General features: G+C 41.8%; 1 protein-coding gene across 1 annotated transcript in view; it reads right to left on the bottom strand.

Annotated features, from left to right (window-relative positions):
• The window catches only part of TBC1D2B (TBC1 domain family member 2B), a 32,360-nt gene that overhangs the window by 8,839 nt on the left and 638 nt on the right, over positions 1-22,883 (bottom strand). The window contains exons 2-9 of the mRNA XM_027698149.1: positions 16,421-16,574; positions 11,507-11,672; positions 6,835-6,992; positions 5,606-5,835; positions 3,840-4,232; positions 2,916-3,026; positions 1,809-2,002; positions 816-1,310 (exon numbers count right to left, since the gene is read on the bottom strand). Of these exons, the coding sequence (XP_027553950.1) occupies positions 816-1,310; positions 1,809-2,002; positions 2,916-3,026; positions 3,840-4,232; positions 5,606-5,835; positions 6,835-6,992; positions 11,507-11,672; positions 16,421-16,574 (1,901 nt within the window). The remainder of the gene's footprint in view (positions 1-815; positions 1,311-1,808; positions 2,003-2,915; positions 3,027-3,839; positions 4,233-5,605; positions 5,836-6,834; positions 6,993-11,506; positions 11,673-16,420; positions 16,575-22,883) is intronic.

Raw genomic sequence — 22,883 nt, 5'->3', positions numbered from 1 at the left:
GGGCCTTCTCAGCCACACCAAGTGCTTTTATTCAGCTAAATAAGAAATCAGATAAAGGCAAGAGCTAAGTGATTTTCTAGAAGCCATTTCCCCAGGAACTTAGACAAAATAAAAAGAAGCTTCCAAGTCCTAAATATAATACTTGATTCTCAGACTTTTGTCTTTTCTTATTGCAGAGAAGAAAGAACAGATGGCTCTTGAATTACACACAAAGTTGTTTTAAGATTAGAAAAATCCTTTCTAGCACATTTGCTTTATCTCCCTTAAGATAAAGATAAATAATACCATCACCTTTTAATGAAAATAAAAAGCCCTAAAATATTTTAAAGGTTGAACTTGTTTTAAGAATTTCGTCAAGTGTTGGTGCTGCTGATTTTAGCTCTCTAAACACAGAGAATTCTGCTATTCTGATTGAAGATATCAGAGTGAAATGCTGAAATTTGTGGCCTTAATATAAAAAAAGCTTTCAAGCATTTATTTCTGCTTGTTTTAAGAAAAAAAACTAACAAATTCTTGCAAACAAAAGCAACTCAATCCCCTACAAGTGACACAAAGTCAATATAAAACTACATTGTAGTAGCCCATTTCTTACGTGAGTTAATTTCAATTCCAGTTTTTTTGCCAAGCTGATTTTACAGAATTCACTATCCAGGTCATCTGGGTTTTTTAACTGTTTTAAAAAATGTGCTAGTTATTTGTTCCTTAAAACACTGTAAATGATGACCATACAGCCTATAAAGCAAACCTCTGTCCTAAAGCATGTTGCTACATTTGTGATTTGAAAGGCTCATCACTCAAGATTAGCAACATCTCACCTGTTGAGCCCTTGGCAATATCCTATATCAGGATTTCTCCAGGAAAATGCCAGCAGCACATTCCGCAGCTTCTGGATCCCTTCGGATGTCGGGGAGGAATAATGTTTGTTGTTGGGCAAAGTCCTCAAGAGATCCAACTCGATCTGTTTGGACGCAGGATTTTGTTTTTCCAGAGCGTTTTGAAGCAAGGTTTGGAAGTACCCAGGTACTGTGCTGTCCTTGAATTTTTTAACGTGGAGATTGACACACCACTTCCAGATCTTGGAGCGATGCTCGTGTGGAATTCCAGAGCGGATGAGGTTCTTCAGCTCCACGGAGCGCATCATCTCCCTGTTCAGGGTGCTGGCAAGGTAGTTTTCCCATTTTACTCCAGCTGAGATCTCTCGATTTTCACTGAGGGAAAGCGACCTCAGGTCCAAAGCTCGTGATTTTGCTACTAGTTTCTCCTCCTCATCATCCTCTGGGACTGTCTGAAACCCATATATATCATATTCACTGCAATGGGAAAAAAAAAGAAAAAGAAAAAAAAAAAAAGAGGTTTTACATGTGTTCAGCAGCCCTGAAACTCCCACGTTCCCATCAGAGTTAGTCCAAAGCCACTCCCCATAGTTCTCAAGTTTTAACAATTATTACACATTTTTCTGAAACATTCTTAATTTAGTAGTTGCTTTCGCAATTTCATCTATAAAAGACTTGGTGCCCATATTTCAGTATATGTTACCACACAAATAAGGCACTTTAAGAACAGGGTCAAGTTCAAATGAACCCAACTCTTCAGTAACTCACCCTCAGCAGCTGTATGGCAACATTTGAGCCTAAGTTTTATACTCTATCTCAATAAACCAATAAATGTGTTAAGGGAACTTCCCAGTCTGACCTTTCAGGAGACTCTCTGGCAGTTGCACTCCCAACACCAGAGACTTTCCCTGCTGGGACTGCAGCCCCTTCACTGACCAAGGCTCACATACATTTATTTTAACAGGACCAAATTACCTGACCAGGTGTGGTTTGAAAAAGGCCTGTTCTGGTTGTTCATTGGTTTCTGCTTTCAAGGCATCTTCCAGTAACTGTGTGATGACCTCACGAGCAGGACTCTGCTCCTCAGAACAAACTGGAGTTTTCATTTCTTGAAGCAAGATCAAGTATTTACTTTCAATCTGGCAGAGTTTGGCTTCCAAGCTGGTGTACTGCAGAAAACAATATATTATATAAGTCTTCAGACACTTTGTGCTACACTTCTTTTAAAATCTGGTTCAATGTTATTCTGTTGGTTTATGTTGCTCAGAAACCCGTAAATCAGGAACAGCCAAGCTTGACTCTCCCATTTGTGTAGCACCAGCAAACATAAGGCAGCAAAGCAGATGTGATGTTTTCCACCAGGTGTACTTTTGCATATGGAAAATCTGAGCCAGCTTAAATTATCACCACACTGCATGAAATACAACTCAACCATTCTGTGCTTTTCAAGTAACAGCTCCAGCCTATGCATGTTGGAACAAGAACAACTCAAATGGCATTTTAAAGACATGAGTTAGGCAACAGCAAGTAGGAGCTGTAAACACACACCTCCATGCCAAAAATACAGCATTTAAACCTGGTCACTGTGTGCTTTGCTTCCAAAAAACCAGAGGCAAAGCCTACCAAGCCATCTCTACATCTGTGTTTATTTTCCCAGCCCCAGGCAATGGAAATATTCATTATTTACCTGCAACATCTCTACATTCAAGGTCATCTATACAGGAACACACTCCCCAAAATACATTCACCATACCACAGTCACCCTTCGTGCTCAGGAGAAAGCTCTACTCAAATCCTTACACATCCTGTCATACTTCAAAAAAATCATCACACCCTGAATTCTGAGGAAATAACGTTTTCAGAGAAATACATATCCCTCTGTTCATAAGGTACAAAAAACTTTCACCAGCAAATTTAAATTTAAAGCAAATTACTTCTTTCAAGAATCCATCCAGAAAGACTGGTCTGTAAGGACTGAGTTAAGGGGGATTTTTAACTTGTTCCATTTCCTGGGTAGATTTACAGCTAAAATTTTGAAAACATTTTTGATATTTCCAAAATGAGAACATGTGTTAGTCTGACCTTTGCCTGCCATTCTCTTTCTCTTGCTTCTGCGCTTCTTCGTAGAGCAGAAAGTTCCAAAATCTCCTTATTTAAAAATTTATTCTGGGTCTTGTAACCCTGAAGATTGTCCTGTTGATTAAAAAAAAAAGGCAAACTAGATTTTTAATAAAAATATTTTACAAACAGCAAATGCCTGCCAGAGAAAGCACACCTTAGAACATGGAAACAGCAGCTACTAATAGAATTTATCAGTTTTAAAACTTACCAGGGTCTCATATAGGAAAGATACGATGAATGTTTATGCTTATTTTAAGTTACTTACTTGTATTCCAAATTCCTTGGAGTGTTAATCAATTTGGAATACAACATTTATCCAAAGGCAAAAAAAAGCATGTTTAGAGCAAAGTGGATAACTTCAGTAACTCCATTAAGAACTTGTGACACATTCACTGAGGTTCAAAAAAAAAGGCATTAACAAGATCTGTAGGAGCATTAGTAAAACAGGTTCTTAAGCTCCTCCCTTTTTGTCTCCTCAGAGCTTCCCTTTGCCATTCCACATGCTTTGTTGCCTCAGTTTTGATACTGAAAATCTTTTTAAAAATGCAAGCTTTCTCTTTGTTTTCCCCCACGCTGATGTTTTCCTCTTACACTCGCTTCTTCCCGCTCCTTTGATTATTTCTCACATCACTGCTCCTCCCCAGCAAGGATTAATTCCCTGGAAGGCCAGGACCCTGCACTACAGGCACACAGAGCAGCCCAAAGGAGAGGAGTTCAGTGAGATTGTCCCAGACATTCCAAGTGGGAGTGCCAAGCAGAGAAAGCCTCAGCTGAGGAGTGTCCTGGGGAGCTGGTGCAGTGACCTCAAACAGCACAGCAGCCTCAAAACACCTCTACAGGGAGCACAGAGTCCCCTATGCATTGAGACAGAGACATGGCTCTTACTTTTAGTCTGTCCAGTTCCTGCAGGTCCTTATTAGCACTGGTGGCCGTGGGAGAATTTACTGTTCCACTTGGAGAGGATGAACTGTCCTCACATTCACTGAGCTGCCGGGAGAGTTTCATGATCACCTCATCTTTAGCTTGAATAGTTTCCATCAACATACCCAGCTGCTCATTGAGTTCTCCCACTTTGCATTTCAGGTTCTTCACTTCCTGCTGGAGACTGTCTTTTTCCAGGTTTAGCTTTTCAAGCTGATTGTTGAGACCCAATATCTGGTCATCTTTTTGGTGCAACAGCTCTAGTTTGTCTTTGGGAACCCCCTCACAGAGGCGGCTGGCAAAGTATTTATCATACTGGGAGGAGCGGACTGTTTGCTGCAGGAGTCGAACAAGTTCCTGAGAATTAAAAAAAAAAAAAAAGTCATGAAGTTTTAAGTTTCTAAGTTTTATAACTTAGAAAGTTAACATCAAGCAAAAGAAAGCTCTGGAATGGGTTTTTAATCTGAATAATCAGCTTTTAAGAGACCTCGGGCTGAGTTTTAAGGAAAAAGGGAAACACTGACATGACATGATTTCTAGCAGATTAACACCTTACAATGACTGGCCTACACAGAGGGTTTAAATGTCTTTCACTGAGTTAAGGATCCTGCCTAGAAAGGCTCCAACAGGTTAAGGAAAAGTAGTGGACAGCTTTGGCCCAGCAGTTACGTGGAAGCTGAAAAAATCCTTGCCTGCAAGCAGCCCTGTTGTAGGGAGATGAACAGGGAGAGGGCTTAAGCCCCAAAGGTTAACAGGTGAACATTCCAGAATGGAAAAGGCAAAGGAACTAACAGCTCCTCTCTAACAGTGAGAGAAAATAAGAGCAGGAAACAATACATGCTGCTTTGCCAAAAAGGAAGTCTGGAGAGGGCTGTTTAGAACATCTTGCCACACAATCAACTGCCTAAAACACCATTTTTCTTTGTCTTCTTATTAAAACAGAAGCAACTGTGAACAGTGTTGCACTTAGACCAGTGAGATTTCTCAGAAGCTGGCTCAGGAGCTCAAATGTACTCCTGGGAAAGATAACTCCTCAAATGATTATAAACATGGGGCTCACATTCCTCCTTTGGATTCCCTTCGATCATCCCACACAACAGAAAACACAAATAGCAGAAGTAGCAGCTCCATATAAGACCTAAAAAAATTAGTCTTCTTAAAAGGAGTAGAAATTCTTTTAGACAAAGCAAGGTGTTGAATAAATTGGAGTTATGAGGCACACAACCATGAACACTATGTGAGTGCAGTACTGTATGCATGTTTTATAGATGATTATGGTTAGGCCTATCCTTTACAAAACCACTCCTGATGATGCAGTTAGAGAGAAGTCAGGCCCATTCCCCAACCTCTCTCTAGCATTGAGAGAATCAAAAAACAAACAAAGAGAACCTGAAAGGATGAGTTTCTCAGAAATCATAAGTACTAATGGAAAAAGAAGCTGTGTCTACCTGCCAGGATTCTGGCAGACACTGAACAAAATAACTTCAGAGAATAAGATACATAAACCAAGTTAATGAACACTGTGCAAAGGTTTTGTTCAGGGATCTCATCTTCAACAGATGTGAAAATGGTCCTTCTTGTCTCAAGACTCTTTGTGTACCAAGGTTTGTTCAGCACCATCATTTTACACCAACCAACCAGCTCTTGCAGTTCGATGGCCAAAAAGGTTCAACTCACAATCACCCGCCAGATCCATCTGCTTCGGGCACTTTGCCTGAAGGCTTAATTACCTTTTGGCTCAAAAGATCTTTCTTCAGCTTCTCCAGCTCTTCCTGCTGGTTTTGATACTTGAGCTGCAGCTCAGAGACCAGTTTGTTGCCATTGCCAGAACACCACTCTGTTGGAGAGGAGTCGCTGCCGGTCCGGTTCTTGCTCGATCCGATCATGTCCTTCAGCAAGGGGCGCCTTGCTTTGTGTGGAATGCGGCCAAAATCAAATGGAAAAGCTGAACTAGTCAGTCCTGCATAAAACAATTTCTTCTAGTTCGGTTCACTTAGTAAAAAGGCATTTAAAAGCATTCAGATTTCCTTTAAAAAAATATACTCATTAACATCAGACTCTGAGCAGCTTCTAAACCACCCAGTACAATAGAGTTAAACATGCCTCATTTTCCAAGTTGCTTCCTTTGGTGGGAAAAGTATAGAGCTCAAAGGCTCCTCCCCTCCCAGACAAAAGACTTGGCTCAGGAATTGTAAAATTCCCTTCGTGTCTTACTTCCCAAGTACTAATTTATTACACAAAATAAAAGGCACCCCTAACTATGGCAAAGTAAACTTTGCTTCAAATAATTAACAGTTCCAAAGTGGTCAGAGCAAACCCAACCTTGATATCACAGCCCCCTGCTCCTGGAAGAGGCACTGGGGTAACAATTCACCTCTGTTTACATCACCATAGGAGTACTCAGGGAGGAGGATGTTTTCTAACAGATCAAATCCCTTGGATTACAGCTGAAGTGTTCTTAAGGAGCTGTAAAAACATCTTCATGAGGTTACTGCACACACTGGTCACATTTGAGACCCAGTTACAATTCACAGGTGAGCTGTCACTGCATGTGCATCCCCTACTTTTTCCCTGTTCCAGAAGCAAGACAATATAACACCTACATACTTAGAGTATAAAGGCAGTTCTGCTTCAGGGAGTGACACTCGACTGAGTAATTAAAGCCTCAGCATTTCCCTTCATCTCCTAACTCTGCAAGTCAAGTGACAGAACTAAAGCCAGTAACGTGCTCAGGAAACCAGAACAGTGGATAACAATGCTTTGTCCTCATTCTGTTGTATTTGAATGGCAGAAGATTCCAAACACATCATAAGGAATTAGTTTTCTTTAAATAATTTACAGAGCTCTGGATGTGGTTTGTGAAGAAAAGATAAGCTTCCACTATTTCCTAGAGACAGACACAACAGAGCACATTACACTAAAGAAGGCAAATGCTCCCCTTCCTTCCTCCCACTTCTACCTTTACTTCCTTCTGCCAGGTGCTTCCTCTTTTCTTCCAGAGCCATGGAGTCCTCCAAGTCTTTGGGGGTTGGATCCAGCAGCTCCCACTCCTCGGTGGTGTAAAATATGCTCTTGCGGTTTTCGTTATTTCCTTTTCTTAGAGAGGACATGGAATTTCTGTGGAAAAGACAGCGGGAAAAGGTGACAAGGATTTCTGCATTTTCCATTCATTCTGTAAAGGGCTTTGCAAGACAAGCACCACAGTTCAAACGGTGCAAAGTAAAAATAAACTAAAAAACACAGACCAAACAAACCAATACCAAATAAAAGCTCAAAGAAAACAAAGAAACCAAACAGCACCTGCCATCAACAGGTTTCAAGAACAGAAGAATTATTTTGTTTTAATGAGATATTAATTTCTAGGACACCGCTATGGTATTTTGCATCCCCCTCTGTTTTGACAGTGGTGAAGTACAAAAAGTTAGGATTTACAAGCAGCATCTCTTTATTGATCAGTTATTGTAGTTTAGAATTTTAGGGGAGCTGCCAGGCACTAAACTGAACAGCATGCAGGCAAAACATGGATGTTATAGTTCCACATCCTGGGTTAATGTAAAACTTGGGATCACCCAAGAGACCTGCTGTGGCTGAGTCACTGATGACAGACTCCTGAGCAGTTTTCCTTTCCTAAGGTGGAACATGGCCAATTATCTGCAAGAACATTTCAGAAGCACCCTCTGAATTCCAGCCAGATAATTCCACGGAAGAACAATACATCTCCCAGCAGGATGAGGTTACCTTACCCAGCTTCCTCCACAACCACCATGCAATCAGAAATGTCCACTCTTATGACCATGAGTATTAGCACGGCTCAGTATCGTAAAGCCTTTGTTCAGCCAGACAAGGAGATTCTACATCAATCCACAGGAATCAGTTTAATATCTCAGGTATTAAATTGGAAATGTATTTGCTATCTCAGCATTTTCTCTGCAGTCTGTGCAAGCCCACAAAGATGCTCTCACTCATTGAGCCACATTCTCTCTTCTTCCTTTTCAAATCTCAAGCAGAAGGTAACCCATATTGCACTCTCAAGATGATGTGACAATCCAAGCCAGTCTTTCAGCTTCACATGAGATTTAACACCTGATCAACATGAACTCTAAGCTAATCATTATGCAGTGCAAGATTTTTATAATCTGATGAATCGAGAAATATTTAAGTACAACTTAAAAATAACTCTGAAGGTAATTAATAAAACCATTCCAGCAATCAATTTACAAACTCGCCAAAGATCAATTTATGCTACACTTTAATTTTCTCCCAGAAAGAATCACAATTTCTTTCGGGGGCAAGAAGCCTCATTTTGTTTTTCAGACCTTCCAGGGAAATTAAACAGATCAAATTGGGCAGTGACTGACACATTTCCCAGGGCACTCAAAATCAACAAGTGTCACCTGGCACCTCTCCACCTGTTCTGGGAACAGGGGCTGACTCTTACCAGGCACCTCCACAGCCCCCTGCTCTGCACTTGGTCAACTCCAGGATTTAAAGCCTGTCTGAACACCACCTTCCAAAGCTTGAAAAACCCACAAAGAACAAGAAGTCAAGTGACCTCTGGAAAAGCTGCTTAAAAAACTGCTTTTAAGCCCATGAAAAATCATAGCTGATGCTCTGCTTTGTAAAGCTTCTGCATAGGTTTGTTCAGGGCACTGAAGTGGCACTGCTTCATTGCTTTCTATTAGATTAAAATGAGATTAAAAGATCAGATAGTTAAATTTGAAAACAATATTTATTTTCCTAAGCACACTACGACCAGTACAATCAAACTACCCAACAGTTGATCATATGATCTAATGATGCTCTATTTTTAAATGTTTGGGGTTTAAGTCATATTTTATGATTATATAACTTGAGGTTACTATAATTCAGTATGTTTCCAAGTCTATATTCTGCATAAATAAGAGATATAAGTAGCTGAGGGCATGAAGATTACAAAAACTCAGGCCCAAATGTCTGTATATGTCAACTAGTACTTGAAAATACATTCTGAGAAGCAGAAAAGCATGGTTCAACTTCAGTTACTGCAAATATACACACAGCTTAACTTCAAGACATATTCTTCATTTTTTCCCCATTATTCCTTCCCCACTGCTGCCTGGGATGCAAACACAGCTATTACAGCAACAGCTTCTCTGTCAGACACACCCTAAACGTGCTCAGGAGGAAGGATAAGGCTTTAAAACATCTACATGTCTTAATACAAACTACCAAAAATAAGACAAAGACATGCTCCCAGCAACACAGTCCTAGAAACGCTGGGATCCATCCATTGGAGCTATAACTAGTCCCATCCCAATCCATAAGACTTTGGATAGTGCACACATATTCCCAAGGCCACCAGGCTGCACTGCTGCCCTAAATGGTGTAGAATTGCTGGAGAAGGGAGGAAGACCATCACCCATGACAGTCCTGCTGCTTAGAGATGTTTACTAAAATAATTTCTAACATTTTAGTGGGGCTTTTTTTGCCACCAGCGTTTACAGTTACAGCTTTTATACACTACTGTGTAATTTTAATTTTAATTTTCCAAGGTTAACAATTAGCTTTCACTGCTGTGAAAATATCAACCATCTAGTCCTGGTTCTGCAGAAAGGTCCAATACCATTAAGTGCCCCTCCTTGTGACACACACAGAATGCTCTTCACCCAGGGAAAGAACACCACTTGTCAATCAAAAAGTGACAAATGAGGCCACACACGTTAAAATACAAGACTAAACGTACTTTTCCCACAGGAATTCTGTTCAGACTGGTCTGAGCACAAAGCAAGGCTGTGCAATAGGAAAGGCTGGAGGACCCCTGTGCCATTACTGAAGAGTTTGGATTACGGATTGGGCATCATTCACTTCAGGAGAAGCATGTAAAAATGATCACTATTTATGCAAAATCAATCAAAATTAGGATTATACTTGCCCTCCCCTCTCTCTGGAGCAGCTGAGGACAGCCTTTAGAAGGAAAATTCACTGGTCCCTGACCAAACCTAAACTGAAAAAGAAATAATCTTTCTCGTGAAAACTGCTACAGACTCAAGTCTCAAAACAAATTTATCTTACTGGATACAGGAGTTTAAGTGCTCATGACCTGCTGGCTGGTGGCCCCAGCCTCAAAGAGCTGCAGTGGGAAATTTTCTTACATAGAATCACAAATTCTTACAGAGAGTCACAGAATATTCTGAGTTGGAAGAGAACCACGTGTTCGTTCCCAAGACCTGCAAGGACTTCAAGCCATGAGGATCAGAGCTATGCAGAGGAGGCCAACTCCTGAATGCTGTGCTACAGGACCTGCTGGGCCACTGCCACCAGAAGGATTTCCCTCCACCCACAGCTCCACCGTTGCCTTTCTGCTCAGAAACACTGACACACCAACCAGGCAGCACCCTGGCACTGCTGGACTTCCCCAAAGCACAGCATCTGCAACTCAGGAAAAAAAACAACAACACAAAAAACCCCTAGTAACACACCAAAAATCAAGGAAAAAATTTAAAAAGCAAAAAACCCTCATTTCAAGTATACAGGAATTCACCAAACAGAAATTGTTCCGTGTACTTTTCCTTCTATGATGATCAAGTTTAAGTTCTACCAAAGCAAAGTGGCCACACAAACCCAAGCAACCACACAATATTATCAGTTAAAACACGACATGTAGTAAAAGGATTGACATCTTTCTCAATCCAGCCATAAGCCATCATTTCTCGAACTTCAATTACAGTCTACACAGCAGAGAAAAAGAGCCAAAAAAAGAGCCAAAACCAACAACAGAAAAGAAGCCAGAAAAAGAGCCAAAACCAACACCACTTTGTAACCTCTCAGATCTCTGTGCTAAACAAGAAAGTTTTAAAAGGCATCTGTTTAACTCAGCACTGCTGCTGAAAATGAGCAGCATTTTACAGCTCAGGAGGGATGTGGTCGAGTTAACCAGAGCTACAGCTCTGCTCTGTGACCTGCTCTGCTCCAGCACAGCAACAGCCTGCAAGTACAAGTGGAAAATACGTGTGGGAAAAGCAAAGTGTGACATCAGTTAGAAAGAAACTGTAACAGGAGGGCTGAAAGCCAGCAGAACTGCTTTCCTTAAAGCAATTATTACTGAAGAGTTATGTCTTTATGAGTAAGGGGATAATATATGTGGGTTTGATGTTGTTCAGAAAGGGTCTGCCACGGTTTTGCTCAGGAATTCAAATTACATCGACTTCAAATCTGTGCTTTCATTTATTTTAAGAGTAATGATTTATCCTGCTTTGATTTTGATCAATAAAAACAGTTCCTGTGCACTGAACACTACTCCTGCTGCAATGCTGCACCTGGCAGCTCCAGGGAAAAGCAGCAGGAGCTGAGGATACAACTCCCAGCTCCCTGCTTGGGTTCAGAGGGCAAAGCCATCCCCAGAAGTGCTTTCCAAGACTCCAGTCTCCCTTTCAGGTATCAGTGATGCCACACAACGATGTTCTCACTCACACCCTTCAAACAGGAGGTAAAATAAAGAGTTTACTTGAAGAGATCCCACTGTACTGATCCACCCCACCACCCCTGTCCTTCTAAGCAGCTCCACCCACCACACACACATTTTCAGTAGGGAACAGTCTCAGCCAGCAACTACCAAGCTCCTGATAACTCCTTCTCCCACGTTCCCAACTTACTTGAGTTCAGTGCTCCATTGTTTAAGTGAGAAGTTGATGGCACTTGCTTGGACTGGTGCAGGCTGGGAAGCTGCTTGTTCCCCCACCAGGTCTGTAGGAGAAGTCTCCACAGCTAGAATATTTCTAGCTCTCTCTGCTGAAGCATTTTGACTTAGGATACTCAAATCTGTATTAAAAGAAAAAAAAAGAGAAAAAGAAAAATAGGCAAAACCTTCAGTAAGTAAAAGAACAGTGGCTATGTAAAATCATATACTGCTAAGCCTGCTAGCAAGGTAGGTCAGGTTTTATTTTAAATTGCAACATAACTTGATAAAGCATTCTGTTTAAATGAACCTTAAAAACAGCAAACTGTTTTCCTCAGTGAGCTCTCACCAGAGCCACCTACTTTTGATAACAGGACTTGTGTGATGCTCAGGAGGCATTATTTCATCAGTGATTTACAATCTCAGTGAGTCAATATTGATTCATCCAGGTTAAGCAGCTATAAAGCCATAAAAATTAAGGGGGATTCACTACATTAACCTGCAAAACCCCCTTGTAAAACAACCTCAGGCTTAGCTCTGATGAGTCAGGAACAGTGCCACAAAAACACTGACATCTTTCAGGCTGCGCTTTACCCCAGTTCTTCACCCTACAACTGACAGTGCTGCAAGTCAAGGAGCTTTATGGCCTTGAGCCAGCTCTGAGCCAATCCAGCCTGGGCATTCCCAGAGCCAAGAGCACTGGCACAGGCACTGCAGACACACCCAGGGCCTCCTGGATCAGCGTCGATTTACCAGCCCTGGTAAAGCTGATGCAGCTCCTCCTCAGCTGCTCTCACTGCCCCAAATGGCCCCACAGGAACCAGCCAAGGGCTGGCACAAGCCCTGATCCACAGCTGTGGAATTCCAGAGGATTCAGGCTGATCCAACAGAGCCAGCTGGGTCTCCAACACACCCCACTGTCAAACACAGACTGCAGAGCCTGCAGCGTCTGTGTTGCCTCAGTGATTCCATCATCCTGGATAACTTGCTATCTCCCTCCAGCAGGCAGAGGGAATGAAAAATTGGGAATATGGAATATACTATGAATAGCAACACCATTATAGAGAAGCACAAAGTGGTTTGTGGCCTTACACAAAGCCTCTGAACAGGCAAGTTAAACAAGCTCAAAGGTAATTTTCAGATTCTTCTCGATATAATTCACAAAGTACTGAAGGATTAAGGATTTTCTGACAACACTCTCAGACTTGTTCAGCATTACAAAGTAACACACTGGGATGGGCCCTGATTTTAATAAAACCCTAGGAAATCATGATGCCCTCTTTTATCACTGCTCTCACCATTACTTGGCACAAGCAGCAAGCTCAGCTTTAAGCAAACTGTCCCCTCCAATTACTCAGCAGAGGGTTACTTTTATATAGCCCTATCAAAGGTTAGAAGTAGAAAGAACATTCTGTAATAAAGAATACAAAGTATAAAAGATCACTGATACCAGAAATCTCTCAAACCCTTGAAAAGGGATATCTGCCCCAGAAGTGTATCATGTGGTGTTTCAAACAGAAGTACAAGTTACACTGCCTTGATTTGTAAGGAACAAAAGCTTCAGGACCTTATCAGCCAAGCAGAATTCCAAGTTCTTTGGGACTGTGGCTGTTTGAGCTGAGCACAGTTCAGCTAAGATAGGTTAGCTAAAACCAGCTTTTGGTCATATTCACTGTCTAATAAAGAGCAAAGACAATAGCTTTTAATAAAAACAAAACAAAACCAAAACTAAAAAAAATTAAACCCCAAACCAAACCAACCAAAAGAAAAAAAAAAACGAAAAAATAACCCAAACACCATCCCAAAAGGAAACAAACAAACAAACCCTCAAACCACAAACAAAGCACAAAACGCACAGACCAAAAACTCATGGATACCCAAACCCAGGCTGGAACACTGACATTCTGCCTTCATACTCACAGCTGGTTTTATCTTCCACCTGCACAATTCACCAAAACTGCCAAATCCCTTTTGGGATGGCCCAGGTCAAGGAACTGCTCAAGAGTTGAGTTCCTGACACCTGCATTTCCTCTCACAGACCTGCCAGTTGTGGCTGAACCTGAGGCTGCTCCTTGTATTTGATCCCCTGCCAGTGGTTTGGTCAGAAGGAGGGACTGCACAGCAGGTGAGCACAACTAATTCATGTGCTTGGTAATGCAATCATCACGTAAAAAAATAAAAAAAACAAAAAAACCTTGTTTTTAAACTTATCTCAAAACACAACAATCTTAGAAATGCATAGCATTGCATTTTTTATTAGTGCAAATTAAGAGGTGAGGAATAACATTACCAAGAACTGAAATTATAAAACCTACATTAACATTCAATCAATTTCAAGAAAAAAAATAATTCCATTTCCTATAAGGAATAAATAATTTGGCTTCCATGGTAGCAAGGCAGCTCCATGACAAATCCTACAGCCTAATTTTTGCAACACGAACTTTCTCACATCCCATTCCGAAATAAAGTAATTTTCACTGCACTGAATGTTCTTAAAAACTTTCAAGGTTGACCCACAAAGCAGCACCTTGGCTTTATGTATGTTCCAGTTAGTCCAGATTTCTAAACTGGGAGGGGACAGGCCAAGGAGAGGACAGAACAGGCAAGGTTCCAGTAAGCAGTTCTGGTTTTGGGCTGAAGACAGAGCACTTCCCCTTTTAAAACATTAGTGAGAGCATCTGCACTAAGGCATCAGCAAAACAAACCAATTTCTATGCTCCAGTATAAAGCACATCTTAGTCATCAACACCAAAACAGAGCCTTAGAGAATCCCCTAATTCTACAGGAAACTTTTGGAGCACTTGATTAAAGAGAAGAAACAATCATCAATCACTCAGGCTACTTGCATTTCCCCCAGAACAAATTCTTACTTAAACACTTCAGCTGATGATAAAGCCATCACTGTGATCTGTCCTAAAAAATGAGATACTCAAGATGCAGTTCCAAATGACACATAATGCAGTTTAACTGCAGGCTGTCCCTGAAAGGGATGGGCCTACTGAGCTCCTCTATTTTACCTTGACATTCCTTGTACTGGATTTAAAAACAATAATAATTTAAATTATAAACAAATTCAGATAATAATAATTAAAAAAAAAAATCACACAAAGAAGTTCAGCTTGCTCATCCAGAACCCCCCCAACAGTTTAGAGGAAAGAAAAACACCAGATCAGTGACTAAATTACTGGATCTGCTGCCAAACTGGAGTGAGGAAGCAGCACCTGCACACTGTGCAGTGACAGCAGGTTCATTCCATGTTGTACCCAAGCTCTGAGGGAAGCAGCACAAACAAGAATGAACGGATTTGTGGCCAAGTCACATATTCCAGTTGATCTGATCCAACAATCCACTGCCAAGAGGGCAGGGCTGCTGCTCCTCTGCTCTGCCTCCCTGCGTTTTCCACTGTGCCTTGTTCCCTCCTTTCCATCAGCTCTGGCAGTCACCTGATTGCACAGTAAACATATTCCACTCATCAATCTGGCAGAAATGACAAAGAAGTCTTCCTTTTTGGCTAACAGTTGAGCTCACCCAGCTCAGCACAGGCTCAGACAACGGGACACAAAAAGGGAGCCTGTGAGGCAGAGAGTGAGAGGCTGAAGGCAGAAAGGCAAAGGGCTGGGAGAGCAAAAGGCTGCTCCCCTTCCCAGCACCGGCACTAACCAGGGTGACAAGCTGCCAACCAGGCTGTGTGTGGCCACAAAGGTGCTCTCAAACCATCCCACCTGGCATTCCCAACAATTTTCCCGGGATAATCCTGGCACTCACCTGTCCCTACAGTAAACCACTCCTGGAAACTACACAGGCCAAAAACCAAGGTGGAGAAGCAGCAATTCCCTGCCAGCTCACGGGCACATGGCAGGGAGGCCAGCACTGCCCAGGGAGGAGCTGGGCCCTGCTCTCAGCAGGGACTCACTGCAGGGGCTCAAAGGGGCTGAGCCCCCAGGGACACCCAGCTCAGCACAGCCCAGCTGAGCACACAGCCACAGGGAAAGCAGCAAACTGGGTTAGAGGACAGTCCTGCAGCCTGGATCTGACCTGCGGGAGGGCAGAAGGCTGAGGAAAACAACAGCTTAACATGAGCAAATTGAGATGAACCAAATATGTAATCTGGTGATGAAATATGTCTGACCCAAGAGAGTTTTACTAATGCCTAACTTGGCACAGAACGGGATTTTGCTCAGGCTTATTTATGGAGAACAGAAACCAGCAAGCAATCCATTTCTGCAAGGGCTCAGAAATAAAACAATTCACAAGTGCCTGTGCAATGTAGTAAAAAATACAGAATAGCTTTGTATAATACACCAATGTGTTTTTATAACTGACACTGAAATCACATTTTCCTTGCCTAAACATATTACAGATGATATGTTTATCATCTGTATCATCTCAGATACAGAGACTGAATTTCACTTGTGTAGTATCAGGGCAAACTGTTTTCCAGTTTAAAAGGCAAGACATTTTTATCAGACAGATCCACCACACCATACTTTTTAGGGAACAAAGTATGGTCATTCAGAACCCAAAATATACTTTTTCTCATTAAAACCTGGAGTTTACATCTCAGGATATTTACTACACTAAGATATTGCAACCACTGAAAGACAACTTGCCTAATATAAGCTGTACTTAATGAAACCCAGTCATAAGACTACTCCATTTTACTTCATTTCTAAAAATATGTTTTTCAAGAAATCAACAGATTTTTTAAGAGATACGAAATCACATATAAAATTACATTTATGTTAAATAATTATAGCATCATATACGAAGTTTACATAGAAACAAGGTGCGAAAAAAAACCTTCCAAGGCTGTTCTCAGCACAGCCCTGAACTGCTGAGCTGACACTGAAGAGAGAACATCCTTCTGGTTTTACTCCAGTTTCCAACATACCGGGATTGTCTTTGGCAACGAGACCTTTGGAGAAGTCACTGGGGGTGGGGGAGGTCCTGCTGTCCCTCTTGGCTGCGTCCAGGTTGTTGCAATATTCCCACCTCTTCTGCTGGAGCTCCTGCAGCCAGTAGGTCATGTCCTGACGAGTTGTAGCCTGAACACAGAGAGCCAGAGCACTGGTGAGATCACTGCCTGCTCTCTGCTGCATGAACACAGCAATTCCAAGAGCAGCAGGAAAACCAACCCGGATAATGAGCAGAGCAGCAAGGGACCATCACTCAGAATCAGCAGGATTTGCAAGAAATAACCACTAATGTACCAGGGGCACCTCATGCATACACACACACACCCCTCCCTGATTTTTATGCCAAATCCATTTTCTATTAGAAGCTGTCACATGCATTCTTTTTCTCCAGCTCTACACTCAAACATTAGGAGATGCAGCAGCATCTTCTATTTACACACAAAGCATTGTTTGAACACATAGCTACAATCTATACAGCAAGGAAAAAAGATCCCATACACACTCAAGAAGATTCCCATTTGTTTTAAATTGCTTTCTCACCAGCAGAAACCAACTAACTAATAATGCATTTCAATGCCTCCTACTTTAATTACTAAATCTACATATTGTATTTCTTGATGATCCCACGAGCTAACCAGCTCCTATAGAAAAATCATACTTCAAATAAAAAACCCAACACGAATGTTTCATCTACAAGCCCAGAGTGATCAAAGTGAACAGGTAATAAGTGAGCAAGAATTCAAACACACCTCGAATCACAGCTCAAAGTCTTTTCAAAACACATCAAATGAAAATACACAAATAAGACCATGAGACACTGCAGGTGCTCCCATGGAAAGGTTATTGTTATCCCAACATACATCCTCAGCTGCCAGTCTGGGACAAGCACCTGACCCAGTGACACGGTCTGTTCAGGAGCAAAAGGTGAACACTTGTGAGGAGACACCCCTCTAAGTCCTTTGGTTTGTAACAAAAATAGTGCTTGTCTTTTAGCCAGCCTTGCTTCTAGCTTTTCCCCAAGTGCTTGGTGGCATTATCAGTGAAAAACCCTCCTTTCTTGGGCACATGACTAAGTTTGCTCTTTAAAGACAATTTAACTTCCTGCTCTGTTTATCACAGAGGGCACCTGTGCAAGGCACAGCCACAAAAGAGTGAAAAGCCACAAACACCACACATTTCCTTATGAAAGAAATGCAGTGAAGCACAGCAATGGCACAGAACTGTCTTCATTACAGATATAACACTTCTGGTCTGGTCAAATTGAGAAGCCATTTGCCATCATATTTTGACCCTGACAGTAGCTAATTACAAGACAAAGCCCAAACAGCACAGCAAACAAGAACTGCTGCTTCCCCAGGTGTTCCCTCTGGCTCAGCAATTTGCCATCTCAGTGTTCAGCAATCAGAGACACACATTTTTGTTTTACCATTTGGCTCTTTGTACCTGTATGAGCTTTAACATCCCCAACATTACACAGCAAATGGCTCCAAAGCACCGTGCAAGGATGTTAAACAGAAAACAGTTATTCCTGCAGCTCCTCTCAGTACATCATAAACTTGGTAAGACATAAGATAAATAAATCACGGAAACATTAGTAAATCGACCAGTCATACACAAGGACACTGCAGGTTCACTCTTCTCAGTTGACAGCAAAGATACATAAGTGAGACACTTCTAATCTGAAGTGGAAATTAGTTTCATATATTCTTGCCTGCCTGCTCACGGGAAACCAGAGAAAAACATTTCCCTCATAAAAAAAGGACCTGGCAAAAGAAAAGCTTAGAACTGTCTGTAAGGTTTCTCATTAAATGTCAAAGAACTGGACATGGGGAAGCATCAATCCCACAGCCCCCTCTGGCAGTGTGGCAATGACCACAGCAGCTTTTTCAATGCACAGGCTGCAGTCCTGCAAAGAGCAACATCTCCCCTTCTATTCCCTGAGCACAAGGATTTCCTTTGCACTTTTAGCCAGTGGCTAAACCAGCCTTCACTTCTGGTCAACCTGAGAGCTCACATTTCCTTCAGATGGACTTGCACACAGGCCTCCTAAAGCCGTGTTTTACCAGGCTCCAGCAAGAACTCCAAGAGCTCCCACTGACACAGGGTGTAGCTTTCAAGCAGTTCCCTGCTACCACAACACAGCTAACGAGGCAACCCAGGAGCCCATTCAGTTATACCTGCAATTAACTTCTGCCCACACGGCTCCTTGAACTTAATGACCCTTTCTCACCACTTGCCCCGTTATTCTCTCCCCAATCATCTTTAGAAAACCGGGAATTAATTTAAATGGAGCTGCTCCTTGTTGCTGCTTTTAAATTCCCATTGCTACTGACCTGCTTGTTACCTCGCCTTCCTGCCTTCCCACGCACAGCCTTCCTTCTCTTCCAGAGTTTTCCACTCCCTCTGAACGGTTTTTTGCTGAGTTTGTGTAAGCATCTTAGTTATTTACAGTTAAAACAGCATCCTGAAAAATCTCTGTTTAAATGGGTTTTGTTTAAACAAAATTAATCTTTGAAGCTGTTGTTTGAAATGGACAGTTTAAAACAACCCAACACACACGGAACATTTTATGTCTCCCTCTTCCCCTACTCCTAAACACAACGGATTTACAAACTTTTCTTTTTTTTTAATTCACTTTACCTGTCCAAGAAAGGAACAGCTCCATGCTTTCCCCATTTCTCATGACTTCTCTGAGTATTTGGCTACTGCCCACCACGAGAGCCAGGACATTTAACCAGCTGCAACATCAATCAAATCTCACCAAAACATCCTTATTGGAACTAAACTATTGCTCAAGTGTTGTCTTACTGCAGAGCCACACCAGCCACATTTAAACAGAGGCATTTCTGGGAGAAGAAAAACCACCATGAATGCCACCCAAACTGGTGTAAAAAAAGGAATTACTACTGCAAACCTCCAGGCAACAGTAGCAGCAAGAGACACTTAAGTGAAGAGACACATGGTACTATGCAGTTTTCAACTTCAATGATGGAAAATTATTATCATTTAATTAATTAAAACCATTCCCTATATCCCCCCACTAAGAATGATGCAAGAACTGCCACCTTCTGATGCACACCTGACACAAACAGAAGAATTATTTGGAAAAAAACAACCACCCTCTGGCTTCCTCTACCTGGACACGCTGGTGGAACACGTATGCCAACATTAAACACTTTAATGAAGAGTCCAAAGAAATTCAACAAGACCTGATATTTTGAGGAATCTCATGAGAATTCTTGCCACAGTCCTTCTCTGAACACAGGCAAAGTCTCCCCTGAGCTTTTTTTAATCACCAGAAAGTTTGCATTTCTCAAGATTTACTAATCCTGCTACACTCAAACAGCAAATCTGGAGCCAGATGGCTTTGTCTGGAGGGCAGCCCAACTCTTAATTAAAGCACTGCAACCACTAACCAGCAGAGTTTGAAGGAAAAAGCATCAGCTCAGGCAACAAATCACCCTCAAGCTGAGCCGCCCTCTAATCTGCCTGAGTTCCCACAGCAATGCTGTCCAAGCTCAACCCCCCATCACTACCCACATCCTTCCAGAGCACTGACAAATTAGAGCAAAAGCTCCAAAGTGACTCTCATTTCAGCAAGTCTGGTGTCCAATACTTCCAAGGATCTGGGCTCTGAAATCTGCAGTGCCTGGAATGCTGACACTCGGCCAATAACCCAGAAAAGATTTTTTTTCTTTCAAAAAATTTCTGTTCCCCTCCCAGCTCACCACTGTTCACAGAGAAGTCACCCACACTTGAGTGTCCAGACACAGTCCAGCATCACTGGCCAGTGTTTCTTGATGTGTCTACAAGACACTGCTTTAAAAATATTTAGAAATATATATATATATATATTTTCCCCCCTTCATGAGAGGCCTCACTGTGTGCACACGGCCAAACGTTCACTTGACTGCACTACCAGCATTCTGTTACACCAAGTATTTGCAGGATCAGGATTTGTGTGTCTTTCCATAAAATATCCTCAAACATAATCTATCCATAATTCATAAAGTACACAATTTTCTGAGCTTCTTTACCTAAAGGAATGGTACTTGTTATAGATATTTAAATAGAAAAGCTTTTTACACACACTTATGTTCTTCTACTGTACTTTCACTGTTGGAAATATAGAGAAAAGCTACAATCACACAAGTGGCACGTTGGTTATCTACAGTCCTAAAATATGAACAATTTGCTTTATTTGCTGTAAGGGCAGCAATATGTTTCTTCCAAAATTGTTATCTGAGAAACAAAGATTGAGTACATCATACAACCCTCAGCTCCCATTAAATGACAGAAGACTGAGCAAACCAGATGATGAAATCACTACCAAAAACTGAGGCATTATGAAAAATAATGCATTCCTCAACAGCACCATCAGTTCAATCTGGAATTTCCTACTGCTCTTCTGAGTCCATAATCCTGACTGGGAAAGGCCAGATCACAAGATGTGGAAATTTTGAACACGCAGCAAATTGAGGAAAACAAGGCATGTGAGTTACAGGGTGAAGAATCCATTTGACTTCACTTTATTCCTCGTGCTCCATGTGTAATGTTTTCTTGACAGACAAAATCACATTTGTTTTTAACAGGGGCTGGATCAGAGTGGGGGAGGTTTGGGGTTGATTTTTTTTTTTTAACATCTCGAATTCTTAATTCCACATCTACCTAATTTAGCCAAAGGATGTTTTCAGAGGCTTTAAAGAACTACCATGTTGGGTAGAAGAAAATTAATTCCAGCTGCCAAAGCCTTGGTGAATCACACGGCCACGAAAGGCCAGTAGGTCCTGCAACATCCCTCAAGATCTTCATCAATTCCTGACTTATCACATAAACACCTATAAGAGCATTTTTACAGACAATCACTCAGCCACTTTAGGGCAATCATCATAGCACAAGAGGTACACAAAGCAAAATTAGCTTTTTCTGCTAATTACAGGAATGAACCTGATTTTCTTAACTGGCACCTCTTCTCACCCATAAGGGAAACCCCGGGGAGAGCTCCAATCTGTGCAGGTTCTTTCCTAGAGTACAAAAAAAACTCCTGATACATAAAATATGGGCAGAGCAGTAACATCACAGACCAAAACATACCAAGAAAAATATGTAGAAGGAATCCCCCTGTTCCTGACACTTCTGCATCAGTGTTGGGTTTGATTTGTGTCTTCATGACTGCAGAAAACACCCAAGGCTCCTGCTACAGCACCATGTGACAGACTAGTTATTTATTACACAGGTGGCAGATACTACATCCCACTACACTCCTAATTACAAATCCCACATTCCTCAATAAAGGCCCTCCTATTGAAAAACGATCGTCACAACAAAAAATACGCATTAAATATCTTTCTGAAGATTTCCACATAAAAATCACTAAATGCTAATTCAAAAAACCAACCCAGCAAAACGCTCCCCAGCTACCAAAAATCAAAGCTCCCACCAAGTCTGCAGCTTTAACTTGCACAACACAGATACTCAGGCTATAAAAGCAGATTTATAGAAAGCAATAAAATCTTTGGTTAAGGCTACACAAAAGTAGCTTTTACATGTGATTGCACTGCTTTTCCTTCACCAAATAAGTTCAAATTATTATCATATTAGTTTTCTAGTTAAATAGCCTGCTCATTCTTCGGTACAGTATGTTGATGATTCTGTATTTTCACATTTCTACTTCTCAAAACAGAATGCTGAAGAGCTTGATACAATCATGTTCCACAATCTCAGCACGTGCTATCACTGCTCAAATCTCCACTGGTAAAGAAGTGTGTAAGAGATATCTTCCAATATTCAAAAGGAAGTGCTACTGTTTAATAACTTAATGGATTATGCTCAAAAAGTACAAAATTCACATGAAAAGTCACACTCAATGCACAAGAACGTTCCTTGAGGGGCTCATCTGCCTCAACAGCAATCAAAAATCACGGATACTCGGCAGGATTTATTTCTTCTTTACTGAGTGGAAATGGTTTCCTCGGTTGTTTTTTTTTCTTAGGCGTGACAATAGAGGAAAGATATGTAAAACAATCCCACATTTGCCTCTCGCCCTACGAAGGTCCGAGTCCTTGTACAGATAAGGAGCCTCTGCTACCCTCAGGAAACAATTCTCCCTCCTCTTCCTTCCTCCCAACGCAACCCAGACACGGACTTGTGCCACGCACCATCTTTTCAAAATAAACACCCCAACACTGAGACCCGGCCACTCCCCCTCTGCCTCAGAAACCACAACCCACCAGATTTCTTCGGAAATCTTTTCCTTCCACCCACTCGTTTCCCCAGAAGCCCCTCAGCCCGTCCCGCTCCGGCCGCGGGGCAGCGGCGTCTCCTCCCTCACAGGGGCGCTGGGAACACGGACCCGGGGAAGAGAGCACTGACCCGGGGAAGAGAGCACTGACCCGGGGCAGGGGGCACACGGACCCCGGGGCAGGGGGCACACGGACC

This window comes from Neopelma chrysocephalum, unplaced genomic scaffold (genome assembly GCF_003984885.1).
Source record: "Neopelma chrysocephalum unplaced genomic scaffold, ASM398488v2 Primary Assembly neopelma1_124, whole genome shotgun sequence".
Classification (NCBI taxonomy): domain Eukaryota; kingdom Metazoa; phylum Chordata; class Aves; order Passeriformes; family Pipridae; genus Neopelma; species Neopelma chrysocephalum.
Note: the sequence above shows the minus strand (reverse complement) of the source record. Positions and strands in the feature narration are given on the sequence as shown.